Below are 20,674 nucleotides of genomic sequence, written 5' to 3'. Positions count from 1 at the left end.
AATATTAAGTTCTGTTTTTCTGATGTATCAAATACTTATTACATGCAATAAAATGCAAATTAATTATTTTAAAATCATACAATGTGATTTTCAGGATTTTTGTTTTAGATTCCGTCTTTCACAGTTGATGTGCACCAATGATAAAAATTACAGACCTCTACGTGCTTTGTAAGTGCGAAAACCTGTAAAATCGGCAGTGTATCAAATACTTGTTCTCCCCACTGTATGTCAGGTTGGAGTGGTGACCTTGGATGGTTGAGGTCCACATAGTTAGGGACAGGGGAGGAGGCATTGGGAGGGAGCAGGATGGGGGAAGGAGGATAGTATCACTCCTGTTGGGTGGGTGTATTACAAGTAATGCTAAAATATGCCAATTCTGAATAAATTAACCGATCCATATTTCTAGGGGAATAATCTCACCTTGAAATATTAACCTGTCTACAAGGATGGGGTTTTCACGAGCAGCAGTAATAAGTACTCACTTTCACCAGAATATCCTAGAAGAAGGTATACCATACCTTTAATGATCTCTGGTTCAATATGTTCAACATTTTCTGCACACACAGAATCAGGTCATCTTTATAACATCTGCCGAGATTACAATGCAATTCATAGACAAAAACTCAGACACAGGAAACATCTGATGTTTCATTTGAACTTGATAAAAGCTTTTTGACTTTTTGACATTTGACAGGAACAACCTGAACAATCCTCCATCACAGTTATTTAATCATAAGAACATAAGGGATTCATCAGCTTTTCAGAAGCACCATGACAATCAGTCACAATTTGGAATGATACTGTAAGGTAGGGAATGCGAAGACAAAATTCTTGAACTCTTTTTTTTCATAGGTACATCATGTTAAGAATAGTATGAACCCCATGTGATCACAAAGTGTAGATTCTTCTTGCAACAGCTATTTGTGTAGAGGAAAGTCATATTGCAAAACATGCATTGAGGAGGCAGTGTGCTAACTTTAAGAAAGGATAGAGTAAGTTTGTTGTGTAAAGCCTCCTGTTTTCAAGTGAGGCTGGGTGATTACTTGGGAGGGAAGGCACCAAAAAGCACTACATGCTTTTAAAGGCAACATTGCTGACTGATTCACCAACGCACCGCAAGCCATGGTGACAAGGTTGGCTGCAGAGCCTTGGCTGAAGGCGGAACACATTATCTATAGCCTGCCTCACAAAGCAAAATTGCCCAAATGAAGGGTCTGCCCACACTAGTGGGCGGCCAATGAAAGGGACTCGCCGTGTATGAGGGCAATTTCAAGGTTTACGAGGGCCGTGGTCACACTGCAGCTGAAGCTGGACCTTCAGAGACCTTTACAGAGGAGCATTCCACTCCTCATCACCATACCTTTCGGCTTCCTCAGTGTGCAGAGTAGGACTACGCTGGAAACGGGGCCGCCACCTCACAATCCCTCACATCCAACTCGACGACCTCATTGGCATCCTCCACCCATGCGCCACATCAGCCCTGTGCAAAACCAGCCTGCACAGGCCATACCTAACCCAAAACCAGCTAGTGCCTTGCTCAAGCCCTCGCTCGTTCCCCATTGTTGTGGAAGTCCCAGTATTTCTTTTTGGTGCTATATCAGGTTGTTTCTACCCTTGTACATGAGTTTGCATGCCCCCTCATCCATACTTCTGTCTGTTGACTGCTTGGTTCATCCGTTTTATTGATAGCATCTTGTCTACCGTTATCCCAATATTTATTTTTGCAATAAACCTATTTTATTAGAGACGTTTTCCTGCCTTTTGCCTTTCAGATGGTGCACCACAAGGTTTGGCTGCCATTTGGGTGATCCTTGAGGGATAGTCACTGTATGATTGAACGCAGTAAAAGAAAACAACATTTTGGAATCGGCGGGGGTCTTATATCCCCGGCTCAGAAGGGTCTGTGTTAACAGACGCCTCTGACTCGAGACCATCAATCCAATGCTGAATCGCTTTGAAGCCACTGTAAAAACCTATTGACTCTATAATGAGCCGTCTCAACATCAGCCGGTGGGATTATTAAATGATTCTCACCACTGCTTTTCCTGGAGCTCCATTACTTCCTGCTTCTCCTTGGCCACCCTGCAGAAATTAAACATGTGTGGAGCATCAGAATAGTTAGCTTTACTACACACAAAGATGTGTCATCATCTGGTAAGAAACTAATAAATAAATAAATAAATCATATACAATACAGCATTTCAGTAAAATTCATTTTATACTTTAACTGTTAAACTGGCATCCAAGTAGTATGTTTGTTTTTTCTTTTTCTTTTAATCTTCATTGTTAGATTTTCTTCTCCGCCGATAATTATTCCAGTCACATGTCTCTGAATATACAATTTCACAAATGCCCCACCAGGAACATCCACCTGCTCTTCCAAATCTCAGCATTATACTGCTAAATATCTAATGATGTAGTTAACATCAGCATATTTTGATATTTTGAGGTATCATACTTTTTACTGAAGCAGTTTCTTGGCAAGGGTTATACTATACTGGATGGTTTGCCATTGCTTTCCCAGCACTATTTGTCCATGCTCTATCCTTTTAAATGCTGAGCGTAACATCAACAGAGTTATTTTGTGTTACCCTGTGCTTTGTAGTGAGAAGGCTTCTGTTTATGCCGACATTTATTTATGACTAGCAAATACTGTCACTTCACTGACGAGAATACTAAAGGGGGGAAGAGAGAGAGAAAGAGAAAGAGAAAGAGAAAGAGAAAGAGAAAGAGAAAGAGAAAGAGAAAGAGAGAGAGAGAGAGGTAGGGGAGAGATACCAGGGAGAGAGGAGGGAGGGGGACCGAGGAGGAGTGAGGGATCGAAGAGGGGTGGGAGAGCGAGGAGTGGTGGAGGAAGGGAAGACAGTGTGAGGTGAGAGGAAGGGAAGGCAGTGTGAGGTGAGAGGAAGGGAAGGCAGTGTGAGGTGAGAGGAAGGGAAGACAGTGTGAGGTGAGAGGAAGGGAAGGCAGTGTGAGGTGAGAGGAAGGGAAGGCAGACATGCGGTGGAGCGTTAATTACAATTCATACCTTTTCATCAAAATGATTCTGCTTCGAATAACAGTGAAGATGGAAACAAAATAATGTCTGAAATCCATTTTCTACTGATCATACTATAAAATACTATAAATACCGCCCAGACACATCCGAAGACAAACTCCCGTCCAGAGACAAACTCCTGTCCGGACAAGTCTGGAAATAAAACTCCCGTCCGGAGACAAACTCCTGTCTGGAGACAAACTCCTGTCCAGACAAGTCTGGAAACAAAACTCCCATCCGGAGACAAACTCCTGTCTGGATATAAATACTGCCTGGACACGTCCGGAGACAAACATCGCCCGGACGTGTCGGGAGGCAAACACCAGTCCAGACATAAACACCGCCCAGACAGAACCACCGTACAGATATGTCCAGAGACAGAGACAGACAGAGAGAGAGAGGTGTGGGAGGAGGGTGCTGCACTGTATTGGAGAAGGTAGAGCAAGGATGAGACAGAGAGAAAGAGAGAAAGAGAGAAAGAGAGAAAGAGAGAAAGAGAGAAAGAGAGAAAGAGAGAAAGAGAGAAAGAGAGAAAGAGAGAAAGAGAGAAAGAGAGAAAGAGAGAAAGAGAGAAAGAGAGCGAGAGCGAGAGCGAGAGCGAGAGAGAGAGAGAGAGAGGCGAGAGAGAGAGAGGTGTGGGAGGAGGGTGCTGCACTGTATTGGAGGGGGTAGAGCAAGGATGAGACAGAGAGAGGGGGGGGGAGGGAGGTAGAGATATGCTTGATGAGCAACACACACACACACACACACACACACACACACACACACACACACACACACACACACACACACACACACACACACACACACACACACACACACACACACATATTAGGTTTAGGGTCCCTAACCCTAACCCTAACAGCAGTAGAAGTAGTAGTAGTAGTAATTCCAAGCCAGCCACCCTAACAACAACTACTACTACTACTACTACTACTACTACTACTACTACTACTACTTCAATGGCCCCAAGTATACTCAGCTTCTTGTGGGGTTGGTCAGCGAAAGTTTTTGCCTAAGTCTTTCAAGAACCATTGTCCAGGCCAAATGTTCGACTGAACATGGCAGTAATTGGGAATTTGCTCAAGGTGGCAGCAATAACTCGCCTCCACCAATGTATGTTTTGATGAAATCTTTGTCTTGCACGTGTTTACGTACAAGCTCCTTGATGGGCTTGAGATCACTGTAGAAAAAGCAAAATGAGTTTATTACCCTAATGCTACACTGAGCACATAGCTAATAGGGGCAGTGTTCTGCTATCTACAGCATGTAAAAACTGATAACTTTGATGTAATAATGTTTAATTTACTGTCACGATTATCTTATTATCTCTGAACTGTTACTCTAATATTCCTTCACTTTCTCCTGATATTTTAGAAACCATACCTCCTTTATGTTGTACGTTTGTATTTCTATAATTCTTACCTGGAGTGCCACAACAATCACTGTGGAATCGGATTCAATTTTTTTGTTGTTATTATTTTTATTGGTATTTTGTTGTTATTTCTCATAGAAATCCAATATTATGATTTCACGACAAAAATTATTCACCAAAGTAATACAATAATGCACTTTTAAAGCGTGGCAACAGGCACAAAGCTGTCTCACATATACTCATAATTTCAACTTTCGAACCCAGCAATCTTGATTAAACCAAACCAAGAGTGCCTCTAAATGGGCGTTGGGAATAATGCTTCGCAGTAAGATGAGAACGACTGCAGTGTCTTGACTCTCTCTACTGTCGGATGACAGCACTACAGAATAACAGCAACCATCTGCCTCTCTCGACTGTTAAAAGCAGAAGGAAATGTGATTTTTAAAAACGAAAGCAATGGAAAATGAGTGGCATTTTCCTTACCCTGTCGCCTATTTCTCCCATTGTTCCTTTTTCTCCCTGAAGGTTAAATAAAAAAACGAATTACAATTAGAATGCTTAGATGATAAATAATCAGTAAAAAATATAATCAGATCACTTTGGGTGTTTTCATTGTTCTGAAAATAAGCAAACAACAAAACTTATAAGCTGGACATACCTTGCTTCCCATGGTGCCAGGATTTCCTGGTTTCCCCTGAAGGAAAACAGTGAGAATGAGAAAAGCATACAATAATACCATTTATTTCGTGTTGTCAAGGTGCATAGGGCTGCTGAGGCAGTTCCATTGGCCAGGAATACAGTCCTGGACGGGTTGCCACTCCGACGCAGGTTACCCCGAATGGTTATTACCTCAGTAAGCTGGTACTCATTTTGCCGACCTCAGAAGGATGACAGGCTGAGTCAACCGCACCTGGTGTTAATTCAACGGCTGACAGGGGCTCAAACTCAGCATCCTCAGGTCCTAAGCCAGCCACCTTAACTGCAAAGCCAACATCCATCCATCCATTGGGACCATACTCTGTGCAGAGCGTTGGTGCTGCCTCAGCAGTCAGTCTCCTTGGCTATTGGGCACAATCACTCCGACAAAGGGTCGCCACTCCGACAAAGGATACCAGCAAGCTGGCACTCATTTTTGCCGACCTCGGAAGGATGATAGGCAGAGTCAACCCCACCTAGTATGAATTCAACAGCCGAGTGGGATTTGAACTCAGGATCCTCAGATCCCAAGCTCACCACCCTAACCATTAAGCCAACACCAGGCTTGGAAAAGTATTACCAGGTGATATTTCAGAGGTGGTGGAAAAGAGTGAAAAGCAAGAGCAATGTCTGGATGATGAAGCCGCCATGGAAATTCAAAAGTAAGGGATAATGTGAAGGGAAGAGTGTCAGAAATAGTAAGAGAAAGGAAGAGACACAGAGACAGAATGGTACAGCGATAAAGATCAAAAAAGACAGACACACAAAGACAAATACCGGGTTTCCAGAAATTCCAGGGATAGGCCGGTTTGATGGACCAGGAATGGGAGGCTGAGCAGTCTGGAAAACAAACAAACCACCATTTCAAGAAGTCTGGAGCATCTTAAAGATACATTACAACCCTGAAAGATTATTATCTATTTATTACATGAAATAAATGCCAAAAATATGCTAAAAACTCCATATATGCCAGATGCGTGTACATTACATCCTCCTCCCTTACTCTTATCCCTTCTCTTCTTATTCCTCCCAAAATCCCCTATCATCTCCCTTCCTCTTCTTCCCCCCCCCCCTCAATTGTATTGTTCTCAATTTTCCCCACCACTAACCTTTTTCCTCTGGAAGAGGATTTCCTTGTGAGTTGGCTAAGAGCATCAGGATGATTATATACTTTTCTCAACAACATAGTTTATAGGATGCTCAGCAGGCAAACTTTATGGAACTTAACTTTGTACCCATTAATAGTTAATGAAAGCACATTATGAAAAACTAATTACAAAATCTTAAATGCTTTTGTAACTGTAATAGTCATTGATGAAAACACAAGTGGTGTAATTGCTTCGGAATTATTAGCTCACCTGGACTTTAGTCAGGTGAGCTTATACGCTAAGCAGTATCTGAATGAGTGAGTGAGTGAGTCAATAAGTCAGTCAGTGAGTCTGTAAACACTTCAGTCATTATCGCTTGAACCAAAAACACGATTTTGATGAAACTTGGCCACAAGCTTCATATCTGATGCCTAACGAAAGTGTATTGACTGCATTGACCCCCCCAAATAGGTATTTGCTCTCTTCTTCAAAACTACACAAACGATTTTGATGAAACTTGACCACAACATTCTTCACCCATGATGTACAAAAATATTTCAACTGCACCAAATCTGCACTCATTAAAGGGATCTATGGGGGATTTTTTGACACCCCAAAATAGGTATTTTCTCTCTTCTCCAATCTACACACACAATTTCAGTGAAACTTGACCACAACCTTCATCTCCTATGATGTAACTAAGTTTTGTTAACGGCATCAAAAAATTCATGGTCGAAGGAGGTCTGCAGGGGATTTGAGTGATTGTTGCTCCTGATCCAGGTGAACTTCAGGACAGGCGGTCCTATTTTTACATTTATTATAAAACACTGAAAGCCTTTATCATATGTTTCTAACTTATAGATTTACAAACTGATTGAATTCCTCTCCTATGTTTTACAAGTTGTTTAATTATCCAACAAAGTGAAGGGGAAAGTTGTTCAAGGTGGGATGGCACCTAAGATAAGACATAAACTTAAGATAGCAACTTGATTTTGAAACTTTTTAATTTCTTCCAATTTAAGAAAAATTGCAACGTCCCATTTTTGGTGCAACCTTCCACTTCTGATGAACATGTGTATATTTAAAGACCCATAACTTCAATATATTTCGGCTAGTTGTCTTCCTTGAAGATGATTAATTTGTATTTGTAAATGTTTTTGCATATAACAGGGATTGACTCCAAATCTTAAATAATATTGCCTTTGTTGGTTAGCCTTCCTCAAGTAGTTATGGTAAAATACATGTAGTTATCAAAGCCACGTTGCAGCAAGGACAGAACCACATACCAGCCCTGGGCGTCCCCGCTTCCCTGTGACCCCTTTCTGACCCATAGAGCCCTGCTTCCCCCTCCCACCTTTCTTGCCATTTCGACCCTGAAATGCACATGGGAATGTAAGCACCAATATCAAATTGGACGATCATTACATAAAACATATTTTTGTTTTCATCACCACTGTATGAGCATCAACAATAAAACACCATCTTTACTACAAGCAGCATTCATTGCAAAAAAAATTAAATAAATAACTTACATCTCGCCCAGCAGGTCCTTGTGTACCCACATCTCCCTGTACATGGGAAATAACGATGAAGTACAGTCCACACAAGAAGTCAAGAAATGTGCACAGTTAACAGGGATAATCAAAATGTTCGCATCACAAGCTGTTTATCTTTTCTTTTCTTTTTTCAAGTTTCACTTACGTTTTACAGTATGCACAAGTGGGGCATTCAAAATTAAATAAGAATGAGACACTCATAAAATAGTCAAATGAAGGCTATAAAAAGTATAATGAGGCATGTGTAGAAATTTAAAACATGTTTATATATCGTCTGATTTGTATACTTCTTGAAATATATATATATATATATATATATATATATATATATATATATATATATATATATGTAAAACTGGTATATCTTGGACTGTTGTAAGCAGGGCTGGATTTAGGGAAGGACCAATGGGCCATTTGTCCAGGGCCCAAACTCCAGGGGGCCCACAAAAAACATACGATACATTTATTTATTTATAAATCTAGTATTATTTATTCCCTTGTTGACTCAAAGTTAGCAGAGCCAGGGAAGTTTTGATCGGGCCGGATTTTCGATATTCGCTTTCGTTTTCATGTCATGTGACTTCAAATTTGGCAAAAAATGCGAAAATGACGATTTTCAAAATCTATCTCCTCCTACATTTCTCAAGCGATCTTGAATTTGATTGTGGCATATGAATCTATGGGACAATATCTAGATTTGGTCAGGCCGGATTTTCGATATTCGCTTTCGTTTTCATGTCACGTGACTTCAAAGTTGGCAAAAAATGCGAAAATGATGATTTTCAAAATCTATCTCCTCCTACATTTCTCAAGCGATCTTGAATTTGATTGTGACATATGAATCTATGGGACAATATCTAAATTTTGATCGGGCCAGATTTTCGATATTCGCTTTCGTTTTCGTGTCACGTGACTTCAAAGTTTGCAAAAACTGCCCTACCTTCAGGAGGCTATATATTTTCTCACAGAGATGATTGTCACTCCTGCACGGGGGTAACTTTTACTTTTAATTTATCTTCAGTTAAAAAAAAGGTGTTGTAGTGAAATATTTATAGATCTATTCACAGTAATACTCTTTTTATTTTTTTTTCCTTTCCCACTACATTTCAAGGTTGGTGGTGGGGGCGAGGGGGGGGGTGGCTCTACTACTCAAGTGTCCCGGGGGTTGTTAAGCTTAAATCCGGCTCTGGTTGTATTTTGTTTTGAGAACATTTCGAATGCCGCTCATGACAATTGAATAGATACTTATTTTATGAATTCAAATGAGCTTCTGCAATACGAAGTACATTTCTGGTTTTTTACATACATAGTTGAGGCTCGTGAAAGAGCTCGTACTAGTACAATGAATGGATCAAAACACAACAGGACAAAAGGAAGAGCAGAGAGAGGGAAGAAACACCAACAACAAAGCCAAAGACAAAGACAGAGGGAGGCGTAAACAATGGGTGCGGGGAGAAACGGGGGGGGGGGCAAGAGAGGATGCTTGGGGAGGACAAGTTTGACACAGAGGATGCATGGGTTGGACAAGATTGGTACAGAAGGAAGTTCTCAGGAGAGAAAACTGGAAATTTGGAAGGAGGGACTGGGGTGGGGTGTTGGGGGGAGGGGTGACAAGGGGAGAAAAGATCATGGTTTTGGATTAAGGATAATCTGAGATGGCGGTGAACAGCTATCTTGAAGACCTGGAGGGAAGAATGGGATTGAAGAGGATGTGGAGGTTGGTTCCACAAGTGGGGAAAAGAGGAACAAATGAGTGGAGGTGAGCAGTGATCCTGTATTTAGGTAATTTCCCCAAAAGTGTGTTTTGATGGTGGACCTTGTGAGCCCTGCAGAAATCTGGGAGGGGGTGGAGGGGGGGACATAAAGCATTGAAGGAGCAGAGGGTGCAAGACCAGGAAGGAGGCGGTAGAAGATAGAGAGGCTACTGAACTGTCTGTTATTGCAAAGTGATAGGCTAATGGACTCATCTTCATTGTGGGAGATTCCAATAATCATAAAGGACTTTGTTTCCATGGACTCAAAGTAAAGCCCTGGGCACAACGGATGGTACGAAATTTTGTCATGGTAGACCCATAAAATATTTGTCGTGGCCAGATCTTGCAACACGCCCGAAATCTATTTTGAGTGGTCACAAGGGCTACGACACATTAAAGATGGTTTGGCGATAGGGACGCGACAGAAAAAAAAGATATGTCGTGGTTATGTCGTGGGTGTGTCGCAAGTCAGTCGTGTGATAGTCGTGGGACTATCGTGAGTTGTCGGGCATTGTCGGGGGGCTGTTTATCACGTGATCAGGTCATGGTTCACTCGTGGGATGCGCGTGCGACTCTCGCAAGACTGTCGCACAACAGTCGTGGGTCACTCGGGGGACACTTACGCATCCATCTCCCGACTATATAACGCAAGACTGTCGTAGGACAGACTCACGACAGCCACAAGACATAGATACGACAAAAAAAAATCGTCGAGCAAAAAAGGTGCATGTCCAATTTTGCCTCACGATGGCAAGTCGGTGCCACGATGCTCAAAATTTTGTAGGACTGTCTTGCGACGACCCCCGATTTGCCCAAATTTTCTGTCATGTCACAAATGCGCCGTGGGTTCGTTGTGACCGTGGGTTAAGCAAGATATGAGGCAGAGGAGCCAGCCCAGAGGGGAGAGCATTACCCCATAAAGCTGCAGATGAAAGCTTTATTTGTGGATGGATAAGAGTTCAGGTGTGCCAGGCAAGGACTTTGTATGATGGCGGATGCCCAGTCAGTCGGTGGCTTTGGAGGACAACATGGAACAGTGGTTTGCCAAGGAAAGATCATGGCTGATAGTGAGACCCAGGAGCTTGAATGGCTTAACTTCCTTAAGAGAATTGCTTTTGTAAAGAAACTTGATAGTAGGGTTTGGCAGATGGCCCTTTCGGAAAGAGATCGTGAGAGTGTGAGATTTGTCAGTATTGAAAGAGATATTCCAAGTATTTGACCAGCTTGTGATTTTTTTCAAGGTTTGAAGAGAGGTAACAAGCAGTAGCCTGCCTGGCTGAAGAATGAGGGATGTCATGCAAAACGGAGAGTCATCAGGTCAGCACAGGTCAGGTATGGAAGCATGTGCCAGAGCAGTCGCTGCGTCCACTTTCCACCGGGACTCCAGGGGCCTCCGTCTGACTATCCCCAAGGCAGATGCCTGGCCCATCCCCATCTCTTTGAGATGCCGATCAACCTGCTGCAACTATCTGGCACGTGATTAGCCGATTGGCCTCTATTCATGAGGCTCCCTTGCTCAGAGAATCTGGTGAGCAGGATCAGCATCAGGAAAACAAACCACATGCCCAAACAGCCGCAGCTGACGCTCACGTACTATACAGGTACCAAATCTCATCTGAGTCTCTCTCAGCAACCGCTCTTGGATGCAAAGTCCGACCAGTGATAGCCAAAGATTCTCCGAAGAGACATGGTACTGAAGGAGTTAAGTCTCTGTCTCAGATCCCTGCACAGAGTCCAAGTCTCACATGCGTAGAGCAAGACAGGAAGCACCAAGGACCTGAAGACTTGGACTTTCATCCTCCTGCACAGGCACCGACAGCGTCAAACCCGATGATCCAGTGAATCCATGACTCCCCAGACCTGAGCCAGACATACATTGACCTCTAGCTCACAGCCAGCGGAGACATGAATATCACTGCCAAGGTAAGTGAATCTCTCCGTGACCTCAACATCCTCACCACAAACAGGTACTAGACAGTAGCATCCAAGATGTCATTGAAAGCCTGCATCTTAGTTTTGATCCAGGAAACCCATAATCCCAGTGGCTCTAACTACTCATTCAGCACCTTGAGGGCTCCCAAAACGCTATCCAGAGTCTCCGTTAAGATGATTGCATCGTCTGCGAAATCAATGTCAGAGATATTGACACTCCCAAAGGATGCACCACAGCTTGATCTCTCTGACATCATCCCCAGAATCCAGTCCATACAACGGCTGAAAATTGTGGGGGCCAGTGGACACCCCTGATGAACTCCAGTAACAACTGGAAATAAGTTGGAGATGGTATCACCAAATCTTACAGCACTCTCAGTCCCAGAGTATTGTTCAGATATCACATTGATCCGTTTTGATGGCACTCCAAGAAGACCAAGATTCCTCCAGAGAGCATTCCGATGCACTGAATCAAATGCTTTGCAGAGATTAACATTGGCTGCAAGCAGCCACTGCTGAAACTCTCGTCTGCATTCGGTGAGGACCCCAATAGCAAGGATACGGTCAATCATTGACCTCTTTGGCGTAAAGCCTGACTGCTCTCGGTGCTGGTGCTCAAGCAGATGGTGGTGAACCCCATCAATAATTATCTGAGCAAGGACCTTGCCCAGCACTGAGAGCAGTGTCATCCCTCAGTAGTTGTTGCAGTCTTGGTGATCACCCTTCCCTTTTGAGAGAGGGACAACAAGGTCCCTCTTCCAGTCAATTTAGATGATGCCTATGTTCCAAACAGAACACAGAATTGCATGCAATGACAAAAGTACAGCATTTCCACCAGCCAAGAGAAGTGCAGCATGGATGCCACAGATCCCAGGAGCTTTACCCCATTTCAACTGGTTCGCTGCAGCCTGCGTTTGCACAAATGAAGGTGGATCACAGTTGATTGGAGGGTCATCAATAAGAATATTGACACCCCTGTCATCCAACTCAAAAGCTGGTGGGACAGCCTGGTACAGCCAATGTAACCAGACCAGCGGGCCTTCACTTTGGACTCCTCTGTCAAGAGCCCACCACCCTCCACTCTAACTGCAGTACACCGAGGGATGGGCTTAGAGGAAGGCAATGCACAAATTCCCCTGTAAACAGAATGAGAATCACTTGACCACAGGTGATGCTCTACTCCCTCACAGATTCCATGCACATCGGCCTCTTTGTCCACCTTCAGTGCATGAACAGTTTTACGCCTCAACTCCCTGAACAGCTCGGCTTTGCCATGAAGCCTGGCCCTGCGATTGGTGAATGGTATCCAGTGTCCCTTGAGAGACAAATTCTTCTTTGCCTGACAATGAGTTCGAAGACATCCACCGGCAACATCAGGGATGGTAGCCTTGAAGGCACTCCACAACTCTTCAGGATTCCCCAAAGCAGCCAGACCCCCCCCCCCCAAATCCCCACTCAGCCTGTTTGCAAAATCCTCAGCGACCCTCTCATCCTTGAGCTTGCTAACATCCAGACTGGGCTGGGATGGTACCATTCTCCTGGATTTAAGGTACAAGTTCAGAGTTCCTCGTACAAGCCTGTGGTCGGTATTGAGGAACTGAGTATTCCGGTAGACCTTGCAGTTCTGGTTCATCCTCAAACGATCATCAGTGAGCACATGGTCAATCTCCTTTGCCACATCACCAGCATTGGAATACCAAGTCCAGCAATGAGTTTCTGGGTGCTGAAACCATAAACCAGGCACCCACAGTACACGACTTCTTGCAGTCATGGAACTTAGTGCTATTCTGGTTCACAGTACCAGACTCATAGAGATCAACACATGTCACATTACCATCTCTATCAGTGCCATTCGATGCATTGAAATCGCCCAAGACTCAAAGAGCATCTTGCCTGGAACATTGTTCAACCACAGACTCGAGCACAGCATTGAATGCGTCCTTCACAGTGAGATCACTCACCTCAGTCAGAGCATTTACAGAGACCAGCGAAATAACACTAAGGAGTGACGAATCCTTCGTCTCATAATATGCTCGTTGGCCAGTTTTACCTTGTTGTACACAGTCAGCTTATTGGACACAGCTACAGCAACTCCTTGGGCATGCTATCCATCATAGCAACCAGACCAATGGTATGTGTGTCAGATGCCATTATCAAACCAACCATGATCTCGCCACAATCCGGTCTCTGAACCTCAAAGAGTGCTGTAAACGCTGGAGCTCAGATGATAACAGAGACAGGTGATCATCCTCTCTTACTGAGAGGACATTCCAGGCACCCACCCTAAGTGACCGCCTCAGGTTAACCCCAGGAAACTGCCATCTGGTGGACGACACCTCAGCACCACTCTGCCACACACCACCACAATCTGACCCAGGAAGTTTACCCTGTGCTTTTCCTCCTATCAAGGGAGACTTTTCCCCAATCCCATCATCCGGTGAGTTGCCCTGTGAAGGGCAGCAGCACAGGAGGTACTCCCACGGAGTGACTTTTCAGTTCTCTTCGCATTTGTGGGTTTTGTGGAAGGAAGTGTTTTACGGTGGCTGGAGTGCAAATCCTTCCACCAACCTCCTAAAAAAATAAAAGGAACTCAACTGAAGGAGGTCATCCGCAGACACAGTTGGGCACTAGATATTGATGGCTGTTTGCTCAGATGGAGCTCCTCTGCCCTTTGACAGATTGTTTTTTTTTCATCCTGCTGGGTGTCCATATTCATACACCCTCTTTCCAGGATATTTGGTGGGGGAGAAGGTTTAGTCGCTGACAACCCGACCATGAAATAGGTTAGTGCAGGTTTACATGGTACCAGGAACAAGTCACAGAGCTAATCTGGTCTGTCCTGACAAAGGCATATTGAACGTGCAAATAAATAAACATTGTTTGTGCAAATAAATGGAGGGGATTTTCCAGAGTCAGAGAGATTATTTATGAAAATCAGAAATAGGTCTGGGCCCAGAGCAATGCTTTGGGGCACTCCAGTCTTGACAGTGAGAGGAGATGAAAGGATTCCATTGATAGCCATATGCTGGCTACAAGGGTAGAGGAAGTCATTGAGCCATGAGTGGAGTTGGCTTTGGATTCCATAGGCAGAGTTTGGAGAGTAAGGCAGGATGCCAGACTGCATAAAAAGCATGAGATACGTCCAGAGAGAGGGCCATGATCATGTCATGTCTGATGTTTATGGCATCCATCCATTGCTGGGTGAGTTCTCTCTATTGAGTGCAGCCTGTGGCTGCTGGTTGCATCATTGGTTGGGACGCGGCTATGCCACTGATGCAGTGTCCCCCTTACCAGTACACTGGTACTCATTTTGCCGACCTCGGAAGGATGACAGGCTGAGTCAACCTCCTGGTGTATTTTAATTCAGCGGCCAACGGGGCTTGAACTCAGGACCCTAGAATCCCAAGCCGCCACCCTAACCACTAAGCCAACACCAGGCTGCTGGGTGAGTTAAAGCAGCATGTTCAAGGTGGATTGACCTGGTCTGAAACCAAACTGGTGATCTCAGATGAGGTTGTTGGATAAAAGGAAGGATTTCATATCAACTACAATGTGACATCTTATAATGTTATAATGGTTTTGATTTGAGGCGAGTGTCTTTTGGCCTTACTATGTTTTACTCTCCAGATATCTACACTGGCATGTGGTTGAAGGGTGCACATAGAACTGCTACATGGTAGTTGTCTCATATGATTAATGTTGCCTATGTGCCCATACTTTGACTTGATATAACAACAAACAGCCTATCTTTCTGGAGGTCATTGATTCGGTAGATGTCTAAACCAATAATCCAAGATATTAAACTTTTGATGTCGTTCGCTGATATAAATTACATATATTTTCATATGACAACATTAATCAATCCGCAAGCCTCCTCCTGTGATTTAACATTTGTTTTTCACAGCTGGGCTGTCATTATTTCCGAGAAATCTCACCCTTATTGCTTTTTCTCCCGGGACTCCATCCACACCCTGGGGATGAAAAGGATTCAAGTATTCAAATAAAAAAGTGCATGTGAGAGACTATTTCAAGCACAATGTGCCCAATGTTGGTCTGCAAAAGTCTAAATCTTATTTCCACAATAACATTTTAAAAGAATATAACGATGAAATGACAGGAATTCAAAATTCAAATTTTGAGGGAAAATGGTTAGTTTATCCATTAATGCCCACAAAACAAAATTGTGCAGGCAATGGTGCCTTACGGCTCTTCCTGGCTCTCCAGGTCTTCCATCTTCTCCAGGGTCTCCCTACAAAGATGACACACATTTGTGCTTCAGTGCTGGTGACTAATTCACTCCCATTTGTGGATATTTACTTGAACTTGAGGTCATGTGAAGTACAAAGACCAATTTGACTTCTGACATTGAGCATTATATGTCCACATGAAATACAATTAAATTGGATCCAAGTGGGGCTATGGGGTAAAGGCTGCAACCAAGCTGTCTCTCCCAGAGCTTCAGAAAGCAGTGCAGGATAGGGATGTTTGGAGTAATCTGATTATGAATGTCACCAGAAGTCGACCACGACTTGATGGAATGAGATAACTTGATAACCTTGAACTTGAGGTCATGTTAAATACAAAGACCAATTTTGACTTCTGACATTAAACATTATGACCACATGCAATGCAATTAAAATTGGAACCTAGTGGAACTATGGTTTCAGGCAGTGCTAATTTCACCCTTAAAAATGTTCAATAATTTAACATTCACTGCCGATGATGGCAATTGGTTCTGATGATATCGCTGCTATTATTGAGACCATTACCGGCTCTCCTGCTTTTCCTGGATAACCTTCCTCTCCTCTTAGACCTGGAACCCCTTGTTGACCTGGAAGTCCCTGCAGACACACATCCATAAAGCAGTACATTTTAACCTTAAAATCGGCATGCATTAATAATGTGCTGGGAGGGAAGAATTTCACTCAGATAGAATCAAAGATATAAAATGTGAAAGACCACAAGAAGGTGGTAAAAGCATCAAAACATCACAACTTGGCATCAAAACGTGATCCGATTAACAAGAAGGTGGAAAATTTGGATTCTGGGGAGGAGTCCATTCTACCCTCTGACACCCATTAAAGAAGATTACAATCAACGTCTGAGGAATTTCATGGGGTGAACAAGCCAGGTAATTAAGTATCAGATGAAGCAATAAGGTGATCATATATGTCTCATATTGTATTCTCAAATGATTGTGAAATTCCAAGATTACAAGCAACAAATCAGATGCATCATAGCTGGCAACTCCGATGAGAAAAAGATATGAGTGGAACATAATCAAAACAAGAAGGGCGCTCGGTAGAGAGCATACCTCCGCCAGGCATTTGTATATGTTTTGTATCCCACTGATAGGCTGGATATGGATTTGGACCTGAACTAAAATTTATTCGGCTTGTTCTCGTCACCAAACCAACTCAAGCACCAAGTTTTGTCCAAATCCATCCATAACTTTATGAAATATCGTGCTAGATATCATTTTAACCCTGTCATTCAATGGCGACAAATCACTTTAAAAATTCTCAGATCCGGATCTGGATTCCGAACTTGACCAAAGTCGAATCATTTCTTCCTTGTTACATACCTGACACACACACACACACACACACACACACACACACACACACACACACACACACACACACACACACACACACACACACACACACACACACACACACACACACACACACACACACACACACACACACACGTAAACATAGAAACACAGATGTATTATGTACTGGAAAGTACTTACAAAAGCTATTTTATTTGAAGTTATAACTTTAACTTCTAAGCAATTTACTGATTTCCCAACTGCCCGGATCATCAGCTCGGCGCCGATTTTCAGTCTTTCAGTCTCAGCGTCGGGTCAAGGTCTTCCCAGTTCTCTCACACTCAAAATGAATGACCCCCAAAGAGCGCAACCACTCCTCAACCTTCCTCCTTTCTTTCGCTATCGGCCGACGAACTGTCTCACTCCAACGCTCCGCTCAAGATGACTCACTTTCCAGCTCACTCTCAAGACGACTCACTTTCCAGCTCACTCTCAAGACGACTCACTTTCCAGCTCACTCTCAAGATGACTCACTTTCCAGCTCACCCTCAAGACGACTCACTTTCCAGCTCACCAGACCACTCTGAACGAATGGTGTCGTAATTTATAGATCTCACTCAGCGGGGAGGGGCCTTGGTGAAGCCGACGTCACTGTTCGCCCTGATTGGACGGGGCTTCCATGCGTCCTTTCTGGGTAGGGTTTCGGCCATACCGGGAAGCCCGTCCACTCCGCGTGTCCGGACTCGCCAAAAAGGTACTACACAAAGATTCCGCCTCGGAGAGCGAGTCGCCGGTTAGGCGAGTAGGCGAACACACGCTTGTTTAGCCCATGCAAGAACAGCAAGCGAGATGAAGGTGCAAGCAGGCAGAGGGTACCGTGGGTCGTGGTGGATGGGATATAATGATTTATTAATCTAACTAAAAAAACATCGCAACGCACCCCAGTGTTTTCCCATTACGCACAAGGTAGGGATCTATCTACACATATACTTAATGGAATAACTGACTTGGGGACAACTGTTTGTTTGTATGCAAACAGTTCCTAGAACCGTAACTATATATATATATATATATATATATATATATATATATATATATATTATATATATATATATATATATATATATATATATATATATATATATATATATATGTACATACATACACACACAGGGTGTTCCAGTTAAATTGTACTTGAAAAAGAAAAAAATACTTACATTTAGCCCAGGATTGCCTTTCTTTCCTGGCTCACCCTAAAGCAAAGAAAAATAATTAAAGTAAAATTTAAAGGAATTTTTGGAACATAATTTTTTATATCAGTATTTCTTCTGCTTTTATATGACGACAAATGTTACAATATCCTTAATTGTTGTTTGTGAATGAATTCCTATAAATAAGGATCAACGACATCTCTATTTAAAGTGGTGGAATGTGCTGAGAACTCAATAAATGAAAGATTGGAAGAAACAATGCTTCTTCGGTCATTTCATACATGGACTGCAGACAATGGATGATGGTGTTGTTTGTCGAGTCTACAACTGTTTATCAATCATTTGCAGCAAATTTACTCACCAAATGCGATTTGAACATTGTACATTCAAATTCGTGAAGCTTGCAAACCAATTTCGATTCGAAATGCAAAATAAGAAATGTATGTAAACTACGTTCTGCTCATTCCGATTAAATATACAAGTGTGACAGCAGATCGTGCAACATCAAGATGGCAGAAAGTCGCGGCAATTATCTGAGCTTTGCAATCAAATACATACCGAGCTGGTTGTCCTTTTTATTATTCATTGTTTTCTCCATATAATTTTGATGAATGCTTTGTGTGTTGAGATGTTCACTCACCCTGGAACCTTGTTGCCCTGGTACACCACGCTTGCCATCTTTTCCATCACTGCCATCATGTCCAGGAATTCCACGATCACCCTGTGCAAAAAAAGTTATTTTCTACATTTTCATTGAGTAGATTAGAAACTAAAGATTGACCTACTTAAGAATACATTGTGTGATAATTATATTTGGATTATACAACCCATTCAAATATACCTCTTCAGATAAATCTCACAGGATTGCAGAATATAAATTTTTTGAAATATGTATATGTGGGAAAAAAAAATTACATGCCCAGACCAGGAATCGAACCCAGGTCCTCTGGAAAACCATCCCAGTGCTGTTTTTTTGTACACACAGTCAATGCTCGTGGAAGAGCTAGAGCAGAATGGAGATTTCTCCCACCTCATTCTCTTTCTTCATTCGTTTGGTTGAGGACGTCTCCCACCTCATTCTCTTTTGACCAATTGGTCAATCCAGTATGACATCAATGATAATGTGTTGGGTTATGCAAATTAAGCATTTGCTCAAAGTACCCTTCATACAATGTGGTCCGTGCGCCCTGTTACTCCTACTAGCAAATAACATTTTCTGTCAGTTTGTTACATCTCTTGCCGGTGGTTATGTTCACCAGGTTAGTTTATGTTGTGAATAAAATGAGTAACACAAGTCTGCAATGTATGTCAAATTAATACATTTCAAGAGGGAAAAATAAGCTCTGAGTATGGAACACATTGTATAGTCAAGCAACATACAGCCCAAACCAAAAACTTCACATTTTAAAGCTTAGCTGTTCATCAATTTCTAGGCAAATGATATCCAGAGCTAACTTAACTCTCTCTTTTTTTTTTTCTCCACCTCTCTCTCTCTCCCTTTGTTTCTTCCATTAAAGAGTTTAGTGAACTTCACTATCTTGCAATCATGGTGCCCGGCATGCATTAAGATATACAGAATGAGTTTTGATCGGTAGTTGATCAGCAGGACAAAACAATCAACCGTTCTGTCCTGCTGACAAATTCACGTGACCAGTATAACCTCTTTTCGAGTGGGTTTGTGTAATACACGATAATGTGGGTGTCTATGGAGATCTCTTTCCTTCTTTCATTCTCATCCCCAATTCATCCATTTCATTTACTCTGAGAGAGAGAGAAAAAAAATTAAACCAACACCGTCATATTCCTCACGAACAAATCGAGATCAAAGGGAAAAATGATTTTCCTTTTACATTGATCAAAGGCTGATAGAGGAGACTGATTCCTTTCTCCTGCATATGATTTGTGTACAGTCAACATCAGGTGACATTGATATTAATCACAAGGACATGAGTAGACAATGCACAAATACATGGGACTTCTACCGAGGTTTACCTACCTCACAAGCCTTCTGTTTAGAATGGCACACTAAAAAGGCCAACCAGAAAACAGCCATTTGCAAACAGACAGCAATACATATGCTTTGAAGTAAATAAATGTGCCAGAGATAAAAAGTTTCAGTTCCTGGAATGTGACCCCGTTGTTAATTGTGGTGCCAACACCAACATTACCGGTCCTGCCTTTGAGCCCTTCTCGCCTGGTGTTCCCTGGAAAAGGGAGAACAACTTGCTTAATGGTTGCACAGCAATAAATTGAGCATGACTGTATTAGGGAAAGTACTATAAAATGCCAAAGTTAAACAAATATTTACCTTGCTTCCAGGGCTTCCCAGAGGTCCCACAGCACCCTAAAAAAAGACAAGTGCTGTTACAATAACTACAAAATGCATGATACCACTGTAATAACATAATGTACAACACTAAACTGTGATGCTGATGGGTCCAAATCAAGGGAGGCGTGAAGCACCCTTC

General features: G+C 42.7%; 1 protein-coding gene across 2 annotated transcripts in view; it reads right to left on the bottom strand.

The window, feature by feature from the left end:
- The window catches only part of LOC147018083 (uncharacterized), a 357,617-nt gene that overhangs the window by 133,635 nt on the left and 203,308 nt on the right, over nt 1-20,674 (bottom strand). For both annotated transcript variants that reach the window (XR_015062269.1, XM_085897420.1), the window contains exons 52-65: nt 20,515-20,550; nt 20,375-20,410; nt 18,847-18,927; nt 18,213-18,248; nt 16,208-16,279; nt 15,643-15,687; nt 15,374-15,409; nt 7,729-7,764; nt 7,483-7,569; nt 5,886-5,948; nt 5,071-5,106; nt 4,896-4,931; nt 2,035-2,082; nt 519-554 (exon numbers count right to left, since the gene is read on the bottom strand). Coding sequence is in view for 1 of the 2 variants with exons in the window: in XM_085897420.1 (XP_085753546.1) it covers nt 519-554; nt 2,035-2,082; nt 4,896-4,931; nt 5,071-5,106; nt 5,886-5,948; nt 7,483-7,569; nt 7,729-7,764; nt 15,374-15,409; nt 15,643-15,687; nt 16,208-16,279; nt 18,213-18,248; nt 18,847-18,927; nt 20,375-20,410; nt 20,515-20,550 (684 nt within the window). In the remaining variant the exon portion in view is untranslated. The remainder of the gene's footprint in view (nt 1-518; nt 555-2,034; nt 2,083-4,895; nt 4,932-5,070; nt 5,107-5,885; nt 5,949-7,482; nt 7,570-7,728; nt 7,765-15,373; nt 15,410-15,642; nt 15,688-16,207; nt 16,280-18,212; nt 18,249-18,846; nt 18,928-20,374; nt 20,411-20,514; nt 20,551-20,674) is intronic.

This window comes from Eptatretus burgeri, chromosome 10 (genome assembly GCF_056783735.1).
Source record: "Eptatretus burgeri isolate ZD-2024b chromosome 10, Ebu_testis_v1, whole genome shotgun sequence".
NCBI classification, from domain to species: domain Eukaryota; kingdom Metazoa; phylum Chordata; class Myxini; order Myxiniformes; family Myxinidae; genus Eptatretus; species Eptatretus burgeri.
The sequence above is the reverse complement of the archived record's forward strand: the minus strand, read 5'-3'. Positions and strand labels throughout refer to the sequence as shown.